The 25,002-nt window shown below is 36.0% G+C and overlaps 1 protein-coding gene across 1 annotated transcript in view; it reads left to right on the top strand.

Moving 5' to 3' along the window:
• Nucleotides 1–23,781, top strand: part of LOC129246145 (mitogen-activated protein kinase kinase kinase kinase 1-like) — a 61,891-nt gene extending 38,110 nt beyond the window's left edge. Inside the window, exon 2 of the mRNA XM_054884715.1 lies at nt 23,704–23,781. Coding sequence (XP_054740690.1) covers nt 23,704–23,781 — 78 coding nt within the window. The remainder of the gene's footprint in view (nt 1–23,703) is intronic.
• The last annotated feature ends 1,221 nt before the right edge of the window (nt 23,782–25,002 follow it).

Genomic DNA, 25,002 nt, shown 5'->3' with positions numbered 1-25,002 from the left:
ACGTAGGTTCTATTCTGAAAGGTTCTGTTTCACTATTTTACTTAACTCGACTTAGGGGCTCAATTATCATTTCTATTCACAAAAAGTGTTTTTCATAGTTGTTGGCAAATTTCCTACCTGGCACCCGCAGGTTTTCCCCGTTTACTGTTCCTTCTCTTCCACCGTGTGGCCATTCGGCAACGGGAACAATTTAATTAGCCTCGGCTAATCCCACAGCTCATGCACCTTTTCGGTAAGGCCACGTAGTACTCATATTGCAACGGTACTTGTTATGTTTACATGGGTGGGAACTATGTGCCGTCGACCTAAAATTCAACACTTGTGGCCCAACAATTTCTTGACTGCAGAATCAACAATGAAATATTCAACCGTTAGTTATGAGCTTGCGCATGGCGAGTAGGTAATTCCAACGCGGTTGTGTTGTATTATAAATAATATTTAGTTTTGCTGCTATTTTCACAGTTGCCCTTGTTATTGTTATTATTACGGCAATTCACTTTATATCCAAATGTTGTCGGCATGTACATGTCGTGTGTACATATACACGCATATGGGTGGTTCTATGTGCGAGGTGTGGAAATTCTACAACGTGACTGACTGACTGCAAAAATAGCATAGTTGCGTCAAACGCCATCGACCGTTAGCAGTGAATGCAGTACTCGCGCTTCTGTTAACAGCTTTTTTAAAATTGTACAGGAGTTTCATAAACAACAAGATCTATGTACTTTGAGTCTGTACTGAAGTAGTTGACAGAAGAAGGTTTCCAATACTGCCTCGAGCAATGGAAGATTTCCAGGAAGCATTGTGAATATAGAAGTGATAATTTCAAAATACTTCTTCAACCTCATTATATAATAGCCATACCTCTTAAGTACGTATACATATGTATTTCTACACAGAGATTTTTACTTTGGCAACAAACCTTGATCATAAAACAAGCCATTTCGTTGCGGCAGTAATGAGGTTTGCGAAACAACATAGTACAATTGCCTTTGTTTCCGTTCTTCTGTGTTATACCCCGCATATGTTTTTGCTTTATAGAAAGTCATTAAATCGCTTTAACATTATACTGACATAAAAAGAACTGCAATAATTTGAGACCAAACTTAATACCCTCCATTGGAGTGCAAAATTGATAGCAAATTGTAGTCGTTTCGTCGACCTGACTTGTAAGTGTAGTCACTTGTTCTCGATTGACTCATAAAAAGTGGTAATGAACTCTAATGAGGGCAGAAAGGCAGCTGCAAAAACAACCATAAACAACTTATTGCCAACAAATAAGGGACTCAATTCCAAAGTAGGCATTACCATTGCTGTTGTCGATCGACGGCGGGCTGTCTATTGTCATTGCGGTTTTTTGTTCGCAAGCCAATTGAATTGAACCAATACCAGAAGTGTGCTAAGCATTTTCAATGATGGTGATGCCTAATGTAATGTATGGCAGGCTTATAGGCATGAATGCTTATAGAACTGTGAGAGAAAAAGAAAAGCAAAGGTGTTGGGAGGAAAAGAGAAGCAAGAACAGTTAATACTCCAATATATTGATTTTTAGCAATTCTTTTTTGATGCATTTTTCCTTCCTTCTAATTCCAGTGCGTTTCACACTTTACTCTTATCATCGAAAACGACCATTGTCTGTTGTATTTTCACACACACTGGCTTTTACGTCTATTATAATGTTAATATGTGCATATGTAAGTAGATGTCTCACTGAGCTCACAATCTTTGCATGTGTTTGTACGTCAGTATGTGTGCGTTTGTGTTCATTGAAACTACACAATGCAATCGCAACTCATTTTTGTAAACATGTACAAGCGCATTTCACATTCCCTTAAATTGATGGCGCACACACACAAAGGCGCATAAATACAATTTTGAAAACATGTGCAATACATACATACATAGATATGGGGTAAATTAAAAACCAAACCACCCGCTAGCACTCTGTTGAATGACGACGAGCCACAACAACAACAACGTGCAACATACAAACAAACACCGTACTCGGCAATCTGGGCCCAACCTCATACACTAAAGTAGGTCAAGGTCAAGTAGTCATCCAGCCTGCGCTTGTTTGTTCTCCAGCTGACAAAGTAGTCGACTTGGCGTCGCTCTTTTGCGTTTGGTTTCTGGGCTTAATGTGCATTCGACCGGTGTTGTGTCGGTCGAAGAGTTGGCCTCTAAACATTAGTTCGCATTATGCACGTCCACGAAAAAGTATATACATACATATCTACATATGTGTACGTTTTTATATTTACTGTCTAATTTTTCTTACGTGTTTTTTGCCACCACTGTCCTTACATGTTTACATGTTACTAAGGTTTTTTTATTGGAAATTGTTTTTGTGTCTTTAACTTGCAATTTCTTAAAAGGGACTAGTTTTACATTTGATGTTAACAAGTAAATGTACATTGTCACTCACCGCTGGTTGTTTGTATGCCAAAGAGGAAGTCCTGCTGAATGATGGAAATCTGTGAATGAACAGATGCTCCAAGAAGAGTGCGATCAATCTAGGAGCGTATAGAGACAGTTTTCGAATATTAAAATTCGCTCGTTCGTCCACTTTTGAATGGCTATGGATTAAAATTTTCTTTGCGGCATAGGTAAAAAGACATAACATTTGTATTTATTGGTTTTTTTTTTGCTATTGGCTTCGTAGACGCTTTTGACAATATTTAAAATATTTAAGGTTTTAATAGCAGAGTGAAACTACGGAAACAAAACAAAAAAATTCAATAAAAATTTTCACATGAGCTTATTGATGTGTTATTTTCGCAAAAGTGTTTTCATATTCCATTTATATTTATTGCAAATATTTTCCAATTACCAACAACATCTGAGTTGCTGTTGGCCAATAAAGCCGCTTAATGCTTAATTCCTCGGGGTGGGTGCATTATGTCTACTTGAAAGTTTTCTACACAGTTTTGCTCGCATGAGCATTTCTTTTTTTGTTTTTAAATTTTTATTTAAGCATAGAAATATGCCAATTTCGTTTATATTCTTTACATTTTCGCTCCGTTTGAGCGATTAAAATTTAATACACTATTTTTCTGTTCGCCTGCCTGTTTTGACTTTTGGCCGTTTTTCGAATCATTCTTCTAATATGCCCCATGTATCATATATGCTATGTACCTATGTATGTATGTTCGCTCTATCCGGAGATTGCCAGGAAATCCCGACATTTTTTGCTTTCACTTTTATTATTTTTCATTACTACGCCTGATTCTGCAACTTCTTCATATTCTGTGATTTTACAAATTGAAATTTTGCATATTAGATTTTGCTTGCAAGTTACTACAGCTACATACTATACGCAGCCACTAGATACCTCGCACTTGGCATTGCCGTCCAAGAAAGGAAGTATATGTAGATGGAGACGGAAGAGTGTCGCTTATGAATTTTTCACCATCTACATATATGTTTACACTTAATGCTTTACAAGAGCTTAGCATGAGTCTGTGCTCGTCAAGCCACAATACTTTTTAATTTCCTTTAGTTGGGCTGGGTTGTCTATTCTTGCCGCTGCTGTTCCATTCCGCATTTTGCGATGTTGTGCCGCAAGTGTGCCAAGGAATCGAAATATTAGCTCAAACTATTCAGTTCCTCAAAAATTAAAAGTAGGTAAGAGTAAAATTTATAATAATTTCAAATTTCGTGCACTACGACTCATTGCTAAAAATTGCCAAATGAATATTTTGATTATATGGTGTTTAGGAGCATTGGGCTATAGTACTTTGGGCTGTGCCCTTTTCACAAGCTCAGAAAAAAATCTTTCCGCGAAATTGACTTACTTACATGAAATTCAATTTAACTTGGCAAACTATTCAACACTTAATTCTCAATAGTGTAAATTTATCATGAAAACAGCCAATACTCTTGAAGAGAAAATAAATAAACACTAGCTGCGAAAACTTTGGTGCTGTTGACGAACAAAAGAAAGAAAAAAATAGCAGGTTTTTTATTCATTTTCTGCTATAAATAGAAAAATAGCAAAATAAAATAAAATATAAACGAAAATTGTACTTCATACCATTTATTCGCGTTTTTATGCAAATCTTCATGCTGTATTTCCTCGAATTTTTGGGCTTCCAATTTCTATGAAATATTCTTCAATGTTTCCATTTATTTCTGTTTTTTGTTTTTTGTTTTTTCTTTTGATTTCTGTGAAAATCTAAAACTTTTTCTTGATGTTCTCTTTGGCTTCTCTTTACTACCCCAACAGCTGATGGTGAAAAGCAACAAGCAAAGAGGTTAAAGTGTCTGTGAACCTGCTGGTGAGTGGTGCAATTCAGAGGTCATTCAATTAAGTTCAACATACAGACAAGACGCATTACAGATACTTTTGCAAAACATTTTGGTGCGGTTTTGTGTCTCATAATACAATACAATAGGGTACTGTAGCAATTTCAAATTGATTGAGCGGAGGCACAATATTTTCTTTAAATCTACATTTTTTAAGCTGGAATTAGAATTCTTGTTCTGTTGAAAGATGCCTTCATTGCTCCTTTCAGAAGAAAAGTAAGAGAAATCATAAGAGCGCACTTTATGCTCTAAAGGGTGATTTTTTAAGAGCTATAGGAAAGATTTTCAAAAAAACACACGTAAAATTCAGAAAAATGCATAAAATTTTTATTTAAATCGATAGTACAGATCATATAATTTAATGCTTGAAGATTTCATGCAAATGTTGACCCCGACTGCGATTCAAATGGTCCATCCGCTTAGTCCAATTTTGGCATACTCTTTCCAATGTTTCGGCCGGTATCTCACATATAAATGCTTTAATGTTGTCTTCCAATGCGTTAATTGAAGCAGGCTTGTCTGCATAGACATGAGCTTTAACATAGCCCCACAAAAATTTATCTAACAGCGTTATATCGCACGATCTGGGTGGCCAATTGACAGGTCCCGAACGTGAAATAAAATGTTCACCGAACTCGTCTCTCAACAAGTCCATTGTTACGCGTGCTGTGTGGCATGTGGCACCGTCTTGCTGAAACCACATGTCATGCAAGTCAAGCTCTTGCATTTTGGGCAAAAAAAAGTTAGATATCATTTCACGGTAGCGCTCACCATTCACAGTTACGTTACGATTCGCAGCATCTTTGAAGAAGTACGGTCCAATGATACCTCCAGCCCATAAACCGCACCAAACTGTGACCTTTTCTGGATGCATTGGTAGCCTTTGCAATTCTTCTGGCTGATGTTCACTCCAAAATCGACAATTGAACTTATTTCCGTACCCATTGATCCAAAAATGAGCTTCGTCGCTGAACACAATTTTTCGATAAAAAAGTGGATCTTCGGCCAACTTTCCAAGAGCCCATTCAGAAAAAATTCTGCGTTGCGGTAGGTCGTTCGGCTTCAATTCTTGCACCTGCTTTATTTCGAAAGGCTTCACACCTAAATCCTTTCGCAAAATTTTCCACGTTGTTGAGTAACAGAGGCCCAATTGCTGCGAACGGCGACGAATCGATAATTGATGGTCATCATTAACACTGACCGATACAGCTGCTATATTTTCTTCAGTTCGCACTCTACGTAAGCGTGTTCGTGGTTTGATGTCCAATAATGTAAATTTGGTTCTAAATTTAGTCACATTAGCTCAAATAGCCGCTTCAGTGGGTCGATTAAACTGACCATAAAATGGAAGAAGCGCGCGATAAACTTTCTTAACAGAACACGCATTTTTATAATAAAATTCAATGATTTGCAAGCGTTGTTCGTTTGTACGACGATTCATGGTTAAATTATAGACCAAACTGAAGATGTTTGACAGTGAAACAAAACACGAAACGTGCGTCAGCTGTTTAAACCAACTGTTTAAAAAGATAATAGCTAAAAAATTACCCGTTATTTTATCATGCTTCCCTCATGTTATAAACATTTCAAAAGCATAAAATGATTCTCTTCAATTCACCGAAGCAATTCTCAGTCTGCTCATGAGGTGAATGCAGAGGTGTGGCCAACATCAGACTTTTAATCGACCTTCAGCGATTTTGAAAGAATCACCTGATTGGCTCGCGTAACCGGGCTCATGAAGTGGTTTGTTAACGAAAAAAGTGCGATTGTGTTAGTAATTTAGGAAAAAAACACCAGAGTCATCGGCCATGTTACTTTGTGCCCTCTGAACATGTGAAACGAGCGGGCAGAATTCTGCTGCCGAGTACCTGGTGATGTGACCGCCGAAGTTATTCTCAAAATTTTGCTTCGCGGTGTGCTCAAGAGTGTATTTGCGGAGAACATTGAATACTTTCTGGCGCTAGAAATCTCCATTTGCTGATATGCACAAGCACATGAATTAAAAAATCCTCTGCATTTTTACTTTCCAAGTTCTTCTTAATTCTTTAGAACTCAACATATATTTAACAGCCTCAACTTTTTGATCTACTGCATATAATATAGAGACACCTGCAACATTTTTAGTTTCAATAACAAAACGTAAAATAAACAGTTGCTGTGTAGTTCGCTTGCCTACTTCTTGTGTTCTCATTTTTTTGGAAAAAATTGATTCTCGAAGTTTTTATTCTTAAATTCATTTTTATTCAAATCCTATTACATGCATGCATTTGACTTTAATGGCTTTTTCGTATTTCCATTCTACCTAATTTTAAATTATGTAATGCAATTCTCGACAGACAATGGGGGACCTCCGAATTTCTTTCTGCCATGACAAACATCCCCATAAGAAAGCATTTCCTGTTCGGAGACGGCATAAAACTGTAGGTCTCTAAATTTGTGGGAGAATATCAAGATGCACGCAGGAGGGGAGATCGGTCAAACACCCAATAAAGGGTGTAAGCACCTATTATATTATATATGTATATACAGGGTGAACGATATGAAGTGTTACCAACTTAACACTGCTTGTATCTGTAAAACAGTTCATGACATCAACGTCAAAATTGTTCTAATGACAGCTCAATATATTGTTTATAAGCCATCTTAAGCATTTGCGTCTCAGTTTTGTTGAATTTTTTTTCTGTGATGGAATTCAAACGTTATAGTGTGATTGCGTTGTATTTGGCTGGCATTGTTCGTAAGCTCAGTCACCTCAAAGTGAATAAAATGTTAGTGTATCGCACAATATAACGTTACAATGATACTGGTAGCATTGCAAAACGCTATGGAGGTGGACGAAAAAAAACCGCAACAACGCCAGAAATGGTTCGGAAAGTGAAGGCTCGACTCGAACGAAATCCACGTCGAAGTGGAAGAAAAATGGCCAAAGAACTGAAAATATCGCAAGACAGCATTCGACGCATATTGAAAAATGAGCTCAAGGTCAAGGCTTACAAGTTCCAAAAAGCACACGATCTTTCACCCCAGCAAAAAAAGCTCGGGGCGAGAGAGCAAAGGAGTTGTTGCGCTTGCACGAACGTGGCGAATTTCCTTACATTGTGATTTCTGATGAAAACAATTTTCCAATTGAGCAGTTCATTAACACTTAAAACGATCGTGTTTACTTGACATACGAGAATTTGAACCTACGTGTGACCACTCGAAGTAATTTCCCATCGCAAGTAATGGTTTGGGCCGCAGTGACCGCTGATGGACGCTCTCCAATCGTTTTTATCGAGCCTGGTGTCAAAGTGAATGCGACTTATTATCGGGAAAATGTTTTAGAAGCTGCTTTAGAGCCGTGGACACGCAAACATTTCGGTCGTAGACCATGGACGTTCCAACAGGACTCGGCACCGTCTCATAAAGCTCGTGTGAACCAAGAATGGTTAAAAAATCATGTTCCACACTTCATTTCGTCCACACAATGGCTTTCGAATTCGCCAGACGCAAATCCGATGGACTATTCCATCTGGTCCATTTTGGAGAGCAAGGTGAGGACTAAAAAATATACCAGTAGATGCGCTGAAAAAAGCGATTATACGAGAATGGGCCAAAATACCTCAAGATCACATTCGTGCAGCATGCAACTCATTTTTTGACCGTTTGAAGGCTATAGTGAAAGACAAAAGGTGGGCATATCGAGCTAAAGTGAATATATGTTGTTGTAATCATTTTTGGACAATTTTGTCTTTGAAATCAATAAAAACTAATTTCACACAAAAAAGTTATGGTGTTTTGAATAGGTAACACTTCATATCGTTCACCCTGTATGTTTGTATATGTATATTTTCTTCTGGGTTGGTCACTTACCCTATTCTATTGTTGCCTCTTTTAGCGGGGACTTTTGCTCAAACCTTAAATTACCGTTATTTTGGTACTACATTGATAAAATATTTTTCAGCTTTCTGTGTAGTCGCACCTGAATAATCAAGCAAAATACTTGTAGATCCCCTCCAGTTGACTATTCCATAATCAACCTATGAAATGACATAAATACTTACTCTCATTGTGGCTAATGAGTTTCATTGTCTGTTTTGAGGGTAGTCTGATTTTTTTGCTTTTATTATGCTAATTTTCCATTTTCCTTCCGCCAATTTCGCTTTCGTCTTACCCTCTTCCTCACCCTTTCTTTTTAATTTTACACTTGTTCTTAGTTTTCTGTATAGTTACCTTGCAATTAGCAGCTCAAACTTGCCAATCTCCTTCACCTACTCACTCTTTTGCTCTTAGTGTATGTATATATTACACATACATGCATATATAGTATGTAGTACCCTGCAGGGAGAATACTACCAGTTCATTTTGCAGCCCAACCAGTTCGTGTCCTATTTTTTTTTTCATGTTAGCAAGTGGCGATGCGCTATGAAATGCCAATGCATCAGCAAAATACCAGTTCATAATAGCCAAAAAAGAAATTGTAGCCCAATATGTTTCAAAAATAATCAGAAAAAAACATTCGTTCAAATTGTTTCTAATTTTCAAACATTTCATTTCATTTTCAAAGAGTTTACATAGTTTGTTTAATTCGTAAAATTAAATGAAGCTTGCTTCAGATACAGTAATTGGTTAAGGGGTAACGCCACTGTAGAAATTTCAAAAAATTGATTTTTTTTTTATAAGCTTAAAAAATTCTTTGAACCTTTTAAAATACAGAACAAAAAGTTTTATACGTTACCGAAGTCTATTTCATAAATATTTTAAGCTTTTAACCAAGCGTTAGTGACTGCTACCTAACGACTTCTCCAAATTTCCAAACTTTAAACGCGTTTTTCTCAAAACACGTTTTCTGAAATTGGCACGCAGCATAACTCAAACAATTTTAAATATTTTTAATCAGGTTTTTCACTACGTCTGTATAACAACCTTCTTAAGAGAAGAGCGTAGGAGATTTTCGATAGATTAATTTAAACGATTGTTATAATTATTTAAGTGCCGTTTTTTTAGTCCAAAATAGAGTTTTTTCCTTCAAATGCTTGCTAATTCCACAAAAATAAATTTTTTTTAAATCCCCTACGTGTTTCTCTAGCTATTCTTATCTAGATTAAGAAAAAAATGTTTCTTTGTTCCAGATTAAAATTTGCACCCTCTGTGCTGCGTGCCGCGGAGCTCCTTCAAGAGAAACCACATTACAAAAATGTCTCCAATGCCGCCATTTTGTAAAATTTTTCGATCAAACTTTGTAGTTTTGTATTTTACTACATAAGTAATAACTTCCCAAATCAGAGTGATTGTTTCCCCTTTCCTTCTATACAAAAAAATTCTTTAAAAATCGTGTTTATTTTACGCGTGTACAGTGGTGTTACCCCTTAGACAGTCAAAAATTGGTTAAAACTTGTCGTATAAATAAATTTAAAAAATGTCACCAAATTAAAAAAAAAAAACTAATGAAGAAATAAAATATGAGGTATTCTGTTTAGGAATATCAATAGACTTAATGCGTCGTAAATTTCGGATTAATATTTTATGGCTGATTTCGGATTAATATTTTAATTCTTTCCACGTTTTAAAGCTTAAGCAAAGCTAGTGCAACAATATAAATCCTCTCCTAATCTTACTTGTGATGTAAGGCTACATTTAAGAAGATAAACTTGATGCAAATATTAATTATCTTTGCCTTTATATAATAGATTTGGATCAAGTATTTTTGAAGTAAATGCATTTATCAGTATTTACTTTCTTATCTAAACTTAAACTTTCTTAAATTTTCTTATCCGAAAAAATCTACTAATTTGCAAAGAAATTAATCATTTTACTACTGGCATTATGCCAGTCAATGACGAACTAGTATGATTTCTTCTATTCTATGCGACTATTTGAACCAGAATGTTTTCATACTAGTTTGGCTTTTCCCTGTAGGGTATATATTAGCCTACTCACGTGTGGGTGTGTTTATTGTCATTGCTTATTTCTACTTAGCTTAACTCACTCATTGTGTAACGGCCATCCGCTCACTTCAACTTGCATGCCTCTCTTTTTCTAAGTGTGTGTGAGTGTGTATAATTACACAATGCTCTCAATAATACACTTTGTGTTCGACTAATTATGATTTTCGACCCCTTTTTCTGTGATGACCTCATATAGAGTCGGTTTTGTGTGGTGGTCGTTCAAGCGTTCGCGTCACAGTGGTGTGAGTGCGAATATTCTATACTCTTCACTTTGACTCTTTCCGTACTTACTTTCAATAAGCCTCTAGCTTTTATAATATACCTTATAAGAGCTTTTCATCGTCGATTATATCATTTTTTATGTACATACATATTTGTTGCGCTGGCTTTTATGACCGTTAATGATTTCATACCACTCTCTGGGTTTTGCGGCCGGCTCAGGCAGCTAGTCCAGTCAAAAGAGACAAAAAAAATAGCCTAGTAAGTAATTTTAGGAGTATGCGAGTTTATGGCTTTATTATGTAAAACCCATCACTGTGAACATATGTTTGAGTTTTCGGGGTCGGGGGTTGTGTCCCGCGGCCGCCATCTTAGAAATAAGGGTGCAACTGGTTTTTTGCGTTTATCTCGTGAATTCCGAAAGTTACGAACATTTTGTAAGATACTTTTTTGTAGACAATAATATTATCTACAACTTTCATTCAAAAGTTTTTATTGTAAAATTAATAATAAAAAAGTTATAAACAAAATTACGCGAAAAATTAAGGGATGAATTGTTTTAAGGCGTAATAACTTTTTTTATTGATTTTATGGAAAATATACATCAGAGCTTTTTTATAGAGCATTCTTTTGTGAACATTTTTGTCAATAAGTTTTTTCCGCTATCTTTATTTAGTCTTATGATTTTGAGCTGCTAAGCGGAGCAACCAATACATTAGCGAAGCGCGTACATGATTATCATTCGTTCTTATTTTGTACGAGATTATTCAGTCTGCATACCACCTACCTACTATATATATATGTATATATACGGCGGCCGCCGTAGCCGAAAGGGTTGGTACGCGACTACCATTCGGAATTCACAGAGAGAACGTTGGTTCGAATCTCGCTGAAACTCCAAAATAAAAAAAAAACATTTTTCTAATAGCGGTCGCCCCTCGGCAGGCAATGGCAAACCTCCGAGTGTATTTCTGCCATGAAAAAAAGTTCCTCATAAAAAAATCTGCCGTTCGGAGTCGACTTGAAACTGTAAGTCCCTCCATTTGTGGAATAACCTCAAGACGCACACCACAAATAGGAGGAGGAGCTCGGCCAAACACCCAAAAAGGGTGTACGCGCCAATTATATATAGCGTTTTTAAGTAAGAGCGCTTCAACGTTTTTTTTTTGAATAAAACACAAACGGTTTGACTTTTTTAACTATTTTTTTTTTATTATCGAGTTTGAACATATACATTTAAGTATGAAATTCGTTTTGTTTTTTTTGCATGACCACCGCGTGCACGTTTTACGAAGTCCACTCGTTGAACCCAATTTTCGACCACTCTTTTGCATAAATCGGCCGAAATTCCAACAATTTCGCGTTCAATATTGGCTCTGAGCTCACAAATCGTCGCCGGCTTGTTACTGTAGACCAATGACTTCACATTACCCCAAAGAAAATAGTCTAGAGGCGTCAAATCACACGAGCGCGGCGGCCATTCGACCGGTCCATTTCTGGAAATAATGCGCTCATCGAACTTACTCTTCAACAAATCAATTGTAGCGTGTGCTGTGTGGCTTGTGGCCCCGTCCTGTTGAAACCACATGTCGTCTAAGTCCATACCATTCAATTGCGGCCAAAAATAATCGTTTATCATGTCGCGGTACCGATTTCCATTCACAGTAACGTGGCGATCGTTCTCGTCAACGAAAAACTATGGGCCAATTACGCCGCCGGCATGTAAACCGCACCAAACAGTGATTTTTTCGGGATGCAACGGTGCCTCATGAATCACGTGTGGATTGCTTTCTGCCCAGTAACGCATTTCGATTTTGCTTGTTGACAAATCCATTGAGCCAAAAGTGAGCTTCATCACTGAAGATGATTTTTCGTCTTTAAGCTTTCTTAACAGAACACGCATTTTTGTAATAAAATTCAATGATTTGCAATCGTTGCTCAAGTGTGTAGCGTTCCATGATGAAATGTATACTAATGAAGTTTACAAATGACAAGCGAAAAATAAAAAATATTGCGTCGTTCGCCCTCCCTATCGGAAAAAAGTTGAAGCGCACCTATTTAATAAACCATTACATGGTCTTCCAACTGCATACCTAATTTGCTGGAACGGATTCGGCCGTAGCATATGTTTGGCCACGTTGTCGTCATCTTTCACTTCATGGAAAAAATTAAGTTTAAATTAAATCATTGTAAATTTTTTTTTTTTCATTTAACCCATTCATTTTACGGATTTTGTTTTAAGGGGAAAAATATTTAACCATGAAAAGTTATTACTAGTGATCTTAATAGTATGTCCTCTTGTATAAATAAAGAAATTATTTCTAGGAAGTGAGAAAATGTCCTGGGAAAACATTGTCCCACCCGTAATGAACACTCAGTAGATCTATAATTGTCGTTTTTCCACTTACTGACCTAGCACGTGCTACGATTTAACTAATTGATGGTATATCTCGTAAAAAACTGATGGGAAGAAAATACACACTGATGCAAAGAAATATTTGGCATTTAGTAAAACGAAAACACTCATTGGGACATATGTGTCCCGTTAGTATTGAAAGGGTTAAATATTATATATGAAATGGCATTATATGGTCAAATAATATTTTTTGTAATAAACATCAAATAATTCAAATTTGCTCATTGAGAATTAATTAAAGTCCGCATGACTATGTCATCCAGTATTCCATTGCAATTCAGTTTCGCAAAGCACTCAAATTACATAAAACCCTATTAATGGTTTGCCTTTAATAGGCAACAACCTTTAGCTGCATCCGACATCCCTTAATTTTTCGCGTAATTTTGTTTATAACTTTTTTATTATTAATTTTAATATACAATAAAAAGTTTTGAATAAAAGTTGTAAATAATATTAATGTCTACAAAAAAGTGTCTTACAAAATGTTCGTAACTTTCGGAATTCACGAGATAAACGCAAAAAATCTGTTGCACCCTTATTTCTAAGATGGCGGCCGCGGGACACAACCCCCGACCCCGAAAACTCAAACTTAAGTTCACAGTGATGGGCTTTACATAATAAAACCATAAACTCGCATACTCCTAAAATTACTTACTTAAATCTTCTTTTGACTGGACTAAGCTGCCATTGCTTGATTTTGTAATGCTCAAATGAATAACCGTTTTTTACATTTTTTCTTCTCTTTCTTTTACGCTTCATGAAAATTGATGGTTCAGTCTCTTCGACGGCCTTCACACCCTTCATACTCGCTAAACTAAATGCAATTTATTTGGTCCTTTTCAGCGGCGGACATTGATTTCTGATTAATCTGTTAAAGGCTTCACAAGCTGCTTTCCGCCGTCATGGCGTACCATGGAAAGTTATCATTTTTGGCGGCTCATTTATTATGTGTCCCTTTGTTATTTATCTGCTTTATTCATCCGACTTTACTTCCGTTTGAGAAACCTTGTGTTTTATTGCAAAATTTCGTGAAATAAATAACAGTTCCATTTCCCATAAATCAATATCGATTTCTACTTCTTTTTTTTTAAGTTAAATTATTCAATTCAAGATATTATGAATTTAGATCAGCGCATTTTAAGTGGTTAAAATTTTGGGGTGGTTATTATTTGCCATACATCTATAACCCGTAATTTGTCTCTTTCTGTTCTTTTTTGCTGCTTAGCCTTTACTTAAATAGTTGGCGCTTTCTTGCGGGTCCATTTCCATAATTAAATTACACTGTAACAAACACCTACATTCACCGAATATTTGCACGCCCATCGCCTGGTGCTGCTAATTTACTTTATTCACTTTGTGAACTGAAACTTCGCTCGTTTCTTTCAGTTCAAAACCTAAAACGCTGCCCAGTCATCGTTTCCTTCATCCCTTCTTACCACCGCTTGTAACGAACTAGTCCCCGCTGCGTTGCAAATTCATTTTTTTTTCTTCTTCCTATTGCAGTAACTTTTCTCTATATCTAATTAACGCAAAAACAACAATAACTCAGTAAAGCTAAAGTGTAGAATGTTCAAGTCAGCGATGGCATGGCACATCTAACTAAACAGTTTGAAAACGGCCAGAAACGGTGAGGCTTCTAAAAAATCCCGCTCCCTAAATATTCCGAAACTTGAATTTATCCATGAATTTTGCATAAAAACTTAGTAAAGTTGTCTTAAATTTTTTCCAAGCAGATATTTCACCTGAAAACGTTAATTTTGAATTTACGTGTACTTAGAAATGTGATTCTATATTTTCGATAATTGCCTATGACTTTTGAGATGTTCCTTCTGATTCTAGCTCTTCCCTTATGTTCGCGGCCGCCCTTGTTTAACCAATGATGCCGAAAAGAAGAATCTCTGAATTTTTTAGTACCATCGTCCTTATGTGTGATGAATTGAAAGCTGTTACAGTTCATTGAAAGCTGTTACAGTTCATCATACATCTGCTGGTACATCTTGGCATCTGCCTTGGCAACCGTCGTCCACGTTGTCATCGTTCATGTCTGCGCTATATAATAAGAGAAACATAATGAGAGACTCGCGGAGTGCGATTTTGCTTTTCACTTACCTACGCATTGGCTCTCGTTGGCTGACAACAATGATATCAATGTCGTAGATCAGCGGCATCGTTCGTTTTTTGTAAAAGGGGCCGCTGCGGATCAAACTGGCAACAAGTGGAAAATCTACAGGATCCTTATTTTGTTAGGTCATATTGTAGTCGCTTCCCAGCTATTATATGTATTATGGTTTGATACTGTGGAACTGAGCAATGCAATTAAAATATATTGCAATTAAGCGCGAGGTGCCTCAATAGTGGTTGTTTAGATCCGCTTGAGTAGATGATGTTGGCATAAAATACTTAGTTTGAAGTCTAGTTTGTCAGTGCGCCTGAGAAAATAAAGAAACGATTAACTTGTTAGCACAGTGTCTTATATAGTATGTGATTTATATGCATAAAGTTGTAATATTGCTTCCACAGTTCGTTTCTATAAAAATGTGCAATCAAATGGGATAACGCAAACTTCACGCTCGGTGATAGGTTTTGCCGGCAGTGGTCCCTGTGGTCACGAAATACAAAAAAAAAAAAAAATAGTTATAAACCGCCTGTCATTTGGAGTCGACATAAGTGAAACAGCAACCATACCTATTTTTGTAGCAACAACAAAACGGACACCACACATTTGAGAAGGAGCTTGGCCAGAAAACCTATCAGGATGTATGTGCCAATCTCTTATAATGGCCCACTCTTATCTCTAACTCAACTCTTGTCCTCTGCATACATCCCCGATCACTTGTAACTGCTTATGCATTTGAACCGGAACTGGACGTTGCCGTTTTTAATTAAAATGCACAGGAGTCAAAATTACGAACCGCTACACCTGCCTACCCTTCAGGAGACTTGAATCGTATTTGCAGCGGACGGTGGTCCATTTTCTGACTCTGAGTATTTCTTTTGAATTTTTTGCGCTCACATTCTTGCATTTTTTTGCATAGGCGGTGAAAATGCGCTAAAATTGTAAGACAAAAAAAGGAAAGGATTGTGCGGGCAAGCAGAAGTAGGAAAATCACTGCACCCAGTGGCTCCGTTGGTGGCAGCGCAAGGATGATGAACTCTCGACACGCGGCAAAGCAAAAATACAAAAAAAGGTTAAAAACCGTCAGCCCTTTTTTGTTGCTTTACCAATTTCGTTGTTTATTTCGCTCCAAGTGCTGGTATAAGGCTTGCCGTCTGTTCATCTGTCTACTCACCGCTTGCTTGCCTGTTTGTCCGTATCGTTGTGTCTTCTTTATTCCTTTGTTGTCTGGCGGCGTTGATGCCAGACAAACACATTGTATCCTCAAATCCTTTCGAACTACCCGCATTTCATTCTTTCGTTGCTATTGTCGTGTTGCTTCTTGTTTTGCTCCTGCTACACACATGCAAGTGAACGAAGAGTGTTATGCTGCGGTGCAAATGTAATTAAGAGGGACACTTTATATTGCAGATCCAACTAACTTGGTGTGACAACTGAGTTTCGCAGTTGTAATAAAATGAAATAAATTTATTGCAATTTGTCTGTTTATTTTCTTTTGAAATACGAGATTTCTTTATACATATGTATGTGACAAATGCGGTGACAGAATATCAAGGAAACTTATTGTATGACATTTAGTTATTTACGTGGGAATGGTCTCTGCACTTCATGCAGGTTTATTTGATTTTTCGGTCATTCGCATCGAAGAAAACATAAGTTTGAATGAGTGCAAAGTTCAACAACAAACGTCTATCGATTTTCCAAATATTTCAAGTGCTTGTACTCTTCCAAGTGCTTCCGTTCATATTCCCCAACCCAACTAGAAATTTTGGTAAGGCGGTGATTAGGCGCAAATAGGGCATACCGCATTCCAAATTTGTACCTCATAAGGCAGCCAAACTAGGCCCAAGTCCCGAAAGTAACGCAGTTGACTATTCGTGCCTAATTTGGCTTCCTGATTAGGCAGTAGTTCGGAAGCCATACTTGGCGGTGATAACCAAAACCTAATGTAGCCCGAACTTGGCTTTTTGATAAGGCGGTGGTTTGGAAGCCTCAGTTGGCGGTAATTTAAAATCCAAACTTGGCAGTGGTATGGAAGCCACACTTGGCAGTGGTATGGAAACCACACTTGGCAGTGGTAACTAAAACCTAATGTGGTCCAAATTCGGCTCTCTAATTAGGTAGTGGCTTGGGAGCCACATTTAATGACAGTAGTTAAAGATAATATGCCTCAAATCCAACTTCTTATTTATGTTATGGCATGGAACCATACCTGGAATCCAAGACGTTGTAGAATAAGGTTTAGACTCAAGATACACCGATTTAAAAAACTAATCGGTTGACAATTTTATACGTACACCAGAAGATTACATTAAAATAATGAAAGTTAATTTATTTAAGAGCTAAGTTTACTAGTTCAAAAAAGAACAACTTAGTCAATTGACAATATGAACAATTTTCAAAATTTTCAAATCTTGTAATATTTTCTTAAAATAAAATTGAAATAAAATTTATATTATACTTTTTAAATTTAGGTTTAGAGATCAAACTTTAGTACTTAAAATGAAGTTCAGAAAAAACAAAAAGTTAATGATAAATATTGTAATTAATTATAATGTAGGCTGCTTCATCGTTTTCGACTTGTTTTTGCGGATGCTTCATTTTCTGTCGAGTAAGCGTATGCTTCATACTTTAATTTTTCGATTAATTTTTCAGCATCCTCATAAGAATCTACAAAACAATTGATTAAATAGTCCAGAAATTAAAAAAAAATAGATTTTTAAGAATATTCTACACACAAATCTTTAAAATCGAAATAATGAATTATTAATTGAATATTTACAGGGTTGGCCATATTAAACTGACCCATGGGATTATTAAAAAAATATGGAAAAAGAAACATTTTTTTGTGTTTCATTGTGAAAAACATTTAATTTAGTTCAAGGAGATTCGTTTACATCACTTTTTGAATATGATATCGCGCAAGTGGTCGCCCTTAGCACGTATTTGGATATGTACAGGGTTGGCCATCTTAAACTGACCCATGTGATTATTAAAAAAATATGGAAAAAGAAACATTTTTTTGTGTTTCATTGTGAAAAACATTTAATTTAGTTCAAGGAGATTCGTTTACATGAATATGATATCGCGCAAGTAGTCGCCCTTAGCTCGTATAGCGTAATGTGCCCGTTTTTCGGCGTTTTCCATAGTTTTGGCCAGCGTCTCGGCCGATATGGCGGCTATTTCCCGTCGGATATTGGCCTTAAGTGCGCCTAGTGTCTTTGGCTTGTTGACGTAAACCTTAGATTTCAAATTACAGTAAAAAGTTATAGGGTTACTCAATGGGTCAGTTTAATATGGCCAACCCTGTACTTATTTTAATATTATTTGAATAATAAAACTTACTTGCTCGTCCACGAATTTGTACTGTGTAAGATGGCCAATCAGTACAAGCCTCAGTACAACGCCTAACCATGTCGGTTAACATTTTCAAATTCGTTTCAGGCAAAAATTTAGATTTTAGTTCATCACATTTTTCATCGTAATATATCCACGTGCTGGGTACAATGTCGATCGCTTCTTTTTCATCTTCTTTACCAGAGTTTGAAAAAACCACTAACCGATATTTTTGATCGTCTTTTCCTAATTGTGACATTTTTTAGAAGAATCACAAATTTTTTTAGAATAATAATATCAACACAATTTATTAACACTGAGTTCACGATAATTCTTGCAAGCTTGCCACTTACTTCTGCACTTATTTAGTAAAATGTCATCTGATAAAAATAATTATCCACAATGATTTCTAGCTTGCACACTGTCGATGGATAATGCGCACAATTCACAGTGATGTAAATTCAAATGTTTTTTTTTTCGATACTATGAATGCTGTCTTGAGTAAATGACACATTTTCACTGACTTCTTCATGAATAAAATTTGAATCAGTACTATGATCACTATTATTCATTGATAATAAATCACCCGCCATCTCAGAATTAAATAAAATTGAAGATGTACTGTTTTCGCTGTCAAGTAAAGCGGAATGTTCTGAAACGCAAGATAATTTACGTCATGCATTACGAAAATGTTCCGCTCTTAAACGACAGAGTTCACGTTTCCGTAATGCTTTACTTTTTATGGTATACATTTTTATGTATTAAATGTCTAAATCGTTATGAAATAAAAACAGTCAGTTGTACCTTAAATAGTAAAAAAAATGTTTAATAAAATCGATATCTTTCATCGAATATATTAAGATAAGAGTGAGAGAAAATAAAACTAGTCCGAACAAAACAAATACGAAGTCCACTGAATAAATACCTATTGAGATCGACTCATACTCAATTCAACGGGTTAAAAAGAAATTACCCGATTCTCGGATGTTAAGGCGGAAAAGTGCCACTCTATGCCGGTTGTCTGTTGAAGCAAAAAAAAAAATTTAAGTCCGGCGTTGCCACACATCTCCCTCATTAGGCGCAGATTTGGAAAACCGATCTTCGGTAATACCCCAGATGTCATTCTACCATTTAGTTAGGAGTTTCAAACTTGCGCCTAAGTACGTTATCGCCACACATCTGCCTCATTAGGCGCAGGTTCAAAAAACCGAACTTCGGTAATACTCTCGATGCCCTTCTACAAATAAGTTAGGGATTCCAATTTATGCCTAAGTAAGACAGGCGGCCGCCGTAGCCGAATGGGTTGGTGCGTGATTACCATTCGGAATTCACTGAGAGGTCGTTGGTTCGAATCTCGGTGAAAGCAAAATTAATAAAAACATTTTTCTAATAGCGGTCGCCCCTCGTCAGGCAATGTCAAACCTCCGAGTGTATTTCTGCCATGAAAAAAAGCTCCTCATAAAAATATCTGCCGTTCGGAGTCGGCTTGAAACTGTTGGTCCCTCCATTTGTGGAACAACACTAAGACGCACACCACAAATAGGAGGAGGAGCTCGGCCAAACACCTAACAGAAGTGTACGCGCCAATTATTTATTTTTTGTTTTTTTAAGGGGTTAGGGGTAGTCAGAGGCCCGAAAAAATGATGATTTTCACGAATTTTTTTTTGCTACTTAATTAATTTATTTAACAAAAATAAAAACATAGCATAAAAACATCATGTTTTAACTTGACTTCACCAAAATTTCAAAAAAAAAATTAATAATTGCAAAAGTTATCGCTGTTTGTGTGAAGCCCGTTTCTCCAGAAGTCCCTTGCGGTGAACATCACAAGTCCTTGCAGATTCATCTAAAACCAATCGGCCAAGAAAAATTAGTTTTATTAATAGATAATCTTGTGCCTGATCGAAGCTTTTTTTTTCAAAATGAACAAAATGGCGGCCTCAGAAAATTTTTTCCAGATTTTAGAGCAAAAAACCAACAGTTATTTGTTAAAAAAAAATCGAAATTTTTGAAAAAAAAAAATCCTTCGATCAGGCACAAGTTTTTTATGTTTTTCAAAAGCTGTATAAATTTAATTGAAATCTACGTAGCGGTTTTTAAGTTACAGTGTTCACCAGTTTGAAAAACATAGTTTTGAGAAAAACGCATTTAAAGTTTTGCTATCGGCTCCGGAGCGGCCGAGCGCCCTTTGTTAATTGTTGAATAACTTGAAAAGTATTTGTCGGATTCACTTCAAATTTTTACACAATATTTTTAAAACATTATACTTTCAAAATCAATTTTTTGAAAATTCTGACTACCCCTAACCCCTTAAGACACTGCCACAGATTTTCGTGACCACAACCAGATTTGGTATTGTTCTGGCATGCCAATCTTTGCCTTGCCTAACGTGAGACTGGTAAGGTACGAGTAATAGTGAGGCGTGCCTCAGTAAGGCCTGCCAAATTCGGGCCTAACTGATGCTTCGGCATGCCTCACTGTAATTCTAGTCGGGAAATGATGGGTAACGTTTGCCTTTGGGGCAAGGTTTTTACTCTGTTCTTTAGATATTTAGAAAACAAATGAAGCTACATAAATTGATGGGCTATATTGCTTTGCTTTAATGACACAGGGATGATGTACATATGACACGTGGCAGTTTACTGCTGAAACTAAATGTCGTTCAAGTGAAATTAGACGTCCAATTCAATCTGTTCTAAAGTCCAAACTGAAACGTAAATAGATGGCCGTTTACCTTTACTTTCTGAATCAATTGGCCTTGTAAGTGCATATTACGAAATTTTTATGCAAAACATTTAAAATTTTTAAAAAATTTAACTCCACTCTACTTAAATAGCCGTTTCTTGAGACACCTGCAGATATATTTAGATACTAACTGATATTCCCAATATGCCCTCACTATCGCAATCTTCTTCAACTCTCATTTGTCATACTTGTGTGTACTGTAGAAAAATCTGGCAATTTTATTTAGTTTATTTACTCTACCCTACTCACGCATACACATGCAAAATTTATAGTTTACGCATTTAAACCTTTCGCTTTAAAAAACTCTAAAAGGGCTTTTCATTGCGTTTATCCCCAGGCAATACAAACACAATGCATGCATTTTCCCCATAGCCATTTACTGCTATAGCCAATATTTCATTACTCTTTTTTTCTTTTCTTGGGCTTTTCAATAAATTTTGTTGGCCATTTTAACTCAATTTTGATTGAAAATTTTTTTCGCTTTACCCCTTCAATGTGTGCTTTATTTTTTATGTTTTTTTCTACAAATATCCGTCTTGTAAAATATCAATAACAGTCAATGGCCTATGAGCAGAATGTGTAGCCAACAGGACGTCCAACAACTGCCATCGAATACATCGAAATATAAAAAAAATATGTGTTGATATACCTCTTCTGGGAAAGTCCCTTCTGGCAGTTGAACCGGACGAACGTTTAATGACATTTGCCATATCCAGGCGCACACACATACAATATTTACTCATTATATGGATATGTATACACATGTAAGTGGACGTGTGTATGTGCATATACATACATATATAGCTGAGGTTGGATTGGCGATGTAAAAAAATTCCGACGTCCTATTTGTAGGTGCATGGAATTCAATTTCGTTCTTTTTCGCTGAATTTTTTCTTCTTTACTTCGTTGGCTTCCTTCATTGGTCCAACGCTTTGTCGTCGTAATCACCATACAGTGGCCTCCATTAACAACAAACAGTTGCTGCCGCTGCTAGCACTTTGTCAGACAGTTCGCGAATTTGCCTGTGTGAGAGTCTATTTTCAAAGGCACCCAGAACTCGGCCTATTGAGTGCTTGCAACCGTTTACCGAAGGCGTTGTGCCCGTAGCTTCGATTCGCCGTTGGGCCTGGCATTGCGTTGGTTACCACTAATATTGCCATCTCTTCCTGGGCGCGCTTATACGCGTCGTCTGCATTCATCACTACAACCGTTATCTCAAACGCAGCCAAAGCCGGCTTTACCGCAGTTGGTTTCTGTTTTACTAGCTTTGTTGCTTTTCGACGCGAGCATCAGCCAACGTGTTAAGTGTAAATATCATTTGGCTATGTGATTGAGTTTGTTGTTTGCCCAAGTCTGGTTATTTTGTTTTTGGCGCTTTTGTTTCGTCTTAATTTGACTTTGTTACTTGTGCGTATTGATTCAAATGAGAGCCGACGATTTTCTTAATTATCTAAGTTATATTGGGAACACTATTTGCGAAAATTAGAATATGTGGTTTTTAGTTTACTTTAACTCCGAATTAAATATTCCGAAGATAAGATATGCGAAATATCACCTAATTGTTTCAAGACTTTTTCACGTTTTTCAGCTCTATCTCAAAAATGCTTCGAACGAGATTCACTTGAAGAATCGGGATCATTTCTGGATTACCTACATAATGGATCCTTAACTCTTAGACTCTCAGAAAAATGTGAATTTTATACCATTTAATTTAGTTCAACATTTTTTTTACAGAAATACAAAAAACTAAAAGAAAAAAAAAAATAATTGTAAATTAATTTTCTGAATTTAAAAAACATGTCATAATTTAAATTTTCTGTTTATTTTGAAAAAAAAAAGTTTTTATACAGAAAGTTGTAAGGAAAAAAAGAACAGAAAACTAAAAATGTTTAATCTAATTTTTCTACCTTCAGAACGAACTGATCTGGTAAAATTATTATAATTTAAATATTTGCATGAGCAATACCCGTTTTGAAAAAAGTCTTTAAAGAAAACCAAAAAAAGCTTTAATTTAATTTTGCTGCGTTTATAATAAAAAATGTGGTCAAAAGAAAATAATAAAAAAATTGTGGTAATTTTAATTTACTTCGAACTTTTACAAAATATGTTTTTAGCGAATCATAAGAAAGAACTACCTAATTTAATTTTACTGCATTTATAATAAACAAAATTAATAATAATTGTGTAAATTATAATAATTTAAATTTTTTGACTTGCTCACCAATTTTGAAAAAAGTTTGTTTACAGGCACTTTTATTAGAAAAACATTTGATTTCAACTTTAAACCTTTGCTAAATGAATAAGAAATTAAAATATTGCTGGTTCGTATTTTGTATAAGAGCCACTCAAGCCACACAGCTTATCAACTGTGAGAGAGGATGTGTGACATAAGTTGGACTCGTTCCAGCGACACTCGGTTCTACGTTACCGGGACGATGCGGATTTATATACGACCAAGACCTGCCACTCTAACCGCATTCGCCGTACATGTATGAGGAATGTTTATGCTGCTACAATAACAACAGCAACATAAGTTGAACTAATCTTTTTTTACTATTTTTAAGCCCAATTATTAATTTTCCACTTACACTTAACACTTTTATCCTAGGAAATAATTAAAATGTCTGTTCTTTTTTCAGGTAAAAAATCGCGCTCGTCCACTCAATTGGGCATTGAAAAATCATACTTATACTCCATTTAAAACGCAAATAAGGTAAACTCCAAAACATAATTAAGTCTGCGATAGCTGTTGATATAAGTCGATGATTTATAGCGAACTGTATACCTTATGCAATCAATGCGAGTTTGAGCTTAATAAATTCTTAATGAAATGAATGAAATGGGAATACATTTAAATTACTTTTCACATACAAATCATAGAGTAAAAATCAGCTTAAAAATAGAATTATTTGCAAGCACCTTTTGTTGTCGGTATTAACCCAATTTCCGATTTTGGGGACGTAATGATAAAAATAGTAGTACACTGCCTTTAACTCAAAGTTAGTAAACTCTGAAGCCAAGTTAATGCGCATTCACTCATTAGTTTCCCCCTTTAAATAAATTTTTAGATTTCAGTGCATCGCCAATGCCTCCGAAGTCCTTAATTTGCGAAACATCTTAGACAATGAAGAACATACCCTATACTGGGACACTACAATACACACCGATAAAACTGTAATAAGCAATAGACCGGATATTACTTTAATAAATAAAATAAACAAAATAACATACTTCATAGAAATCAGCACCCCAAATGATACCAACATACACAGAAAATATGTAGAAAAAATTGAAAAATATAGTGAACTAACGCAAGAAATAAAACGAATATGGAAACAAAAAACTGTAAAAACAATTCCATTTGTGATTTCAGCAACTGGAATACTCCACAAAACATTTATTAAAAACTTAAAAGAACTCAACATCAACCCAATTATACATCATAAGATACAAAAAGCAGTCATTTTAAAAACATGCAACATTATTAGAAAAACATTGACATAAATATATAAACACTGACATAAATATTAATAAAATAATACAAAATATAACACAAAAAAAAAAAAAAAAAAAAAAAAAAAGTGCCGACACGACTTGCAACACGAAACTGCCGTCGTGCTCGGTGAAAATGGACCCCGCCTCGCGCGGTATGCGGGGGGGAGAGTGGCGTGGAATAATAATAATAATAATAATAATAATAATGGCTAGCTACTGTTTTCTACTCCTGCTTCACTTCATCTGCATACATAGGAACTACATTTCACATCCTCCGGTGCTGTGTACTATCGTCTATTTAACATCACTTCAATTATGCTCTATGCACTTGCCTGTTGTTTCCACTCATTTAACTTGTTCCATGTTCGCATTCGCATTATTAGAAACCTAGCAGGTATCATCGCCGACGCATCTATGCTAAAGCGCACGCCTCAGCACTTCAC

The sequence above is a fragment of the Anastrepha obliqua genome, chromosome 4 (genome assembly GCF_027943255.1).
Source record: "Anastrepha obliqua isolate idAnaObli1 chromosome 4, idAnaObli1_1.0, whole genome shotgun sequence".
NCBI classification, from domain to species: domain Eukaryota; kingdom Metazoa; phylum Arthropoda; class Insecta; order Diptera; family Tephritidae; genus Anastrepha; species Anastrepha obliqua.
This window is presented reverse-complemented; position numbering and strand designations above follow the sequence as displayed.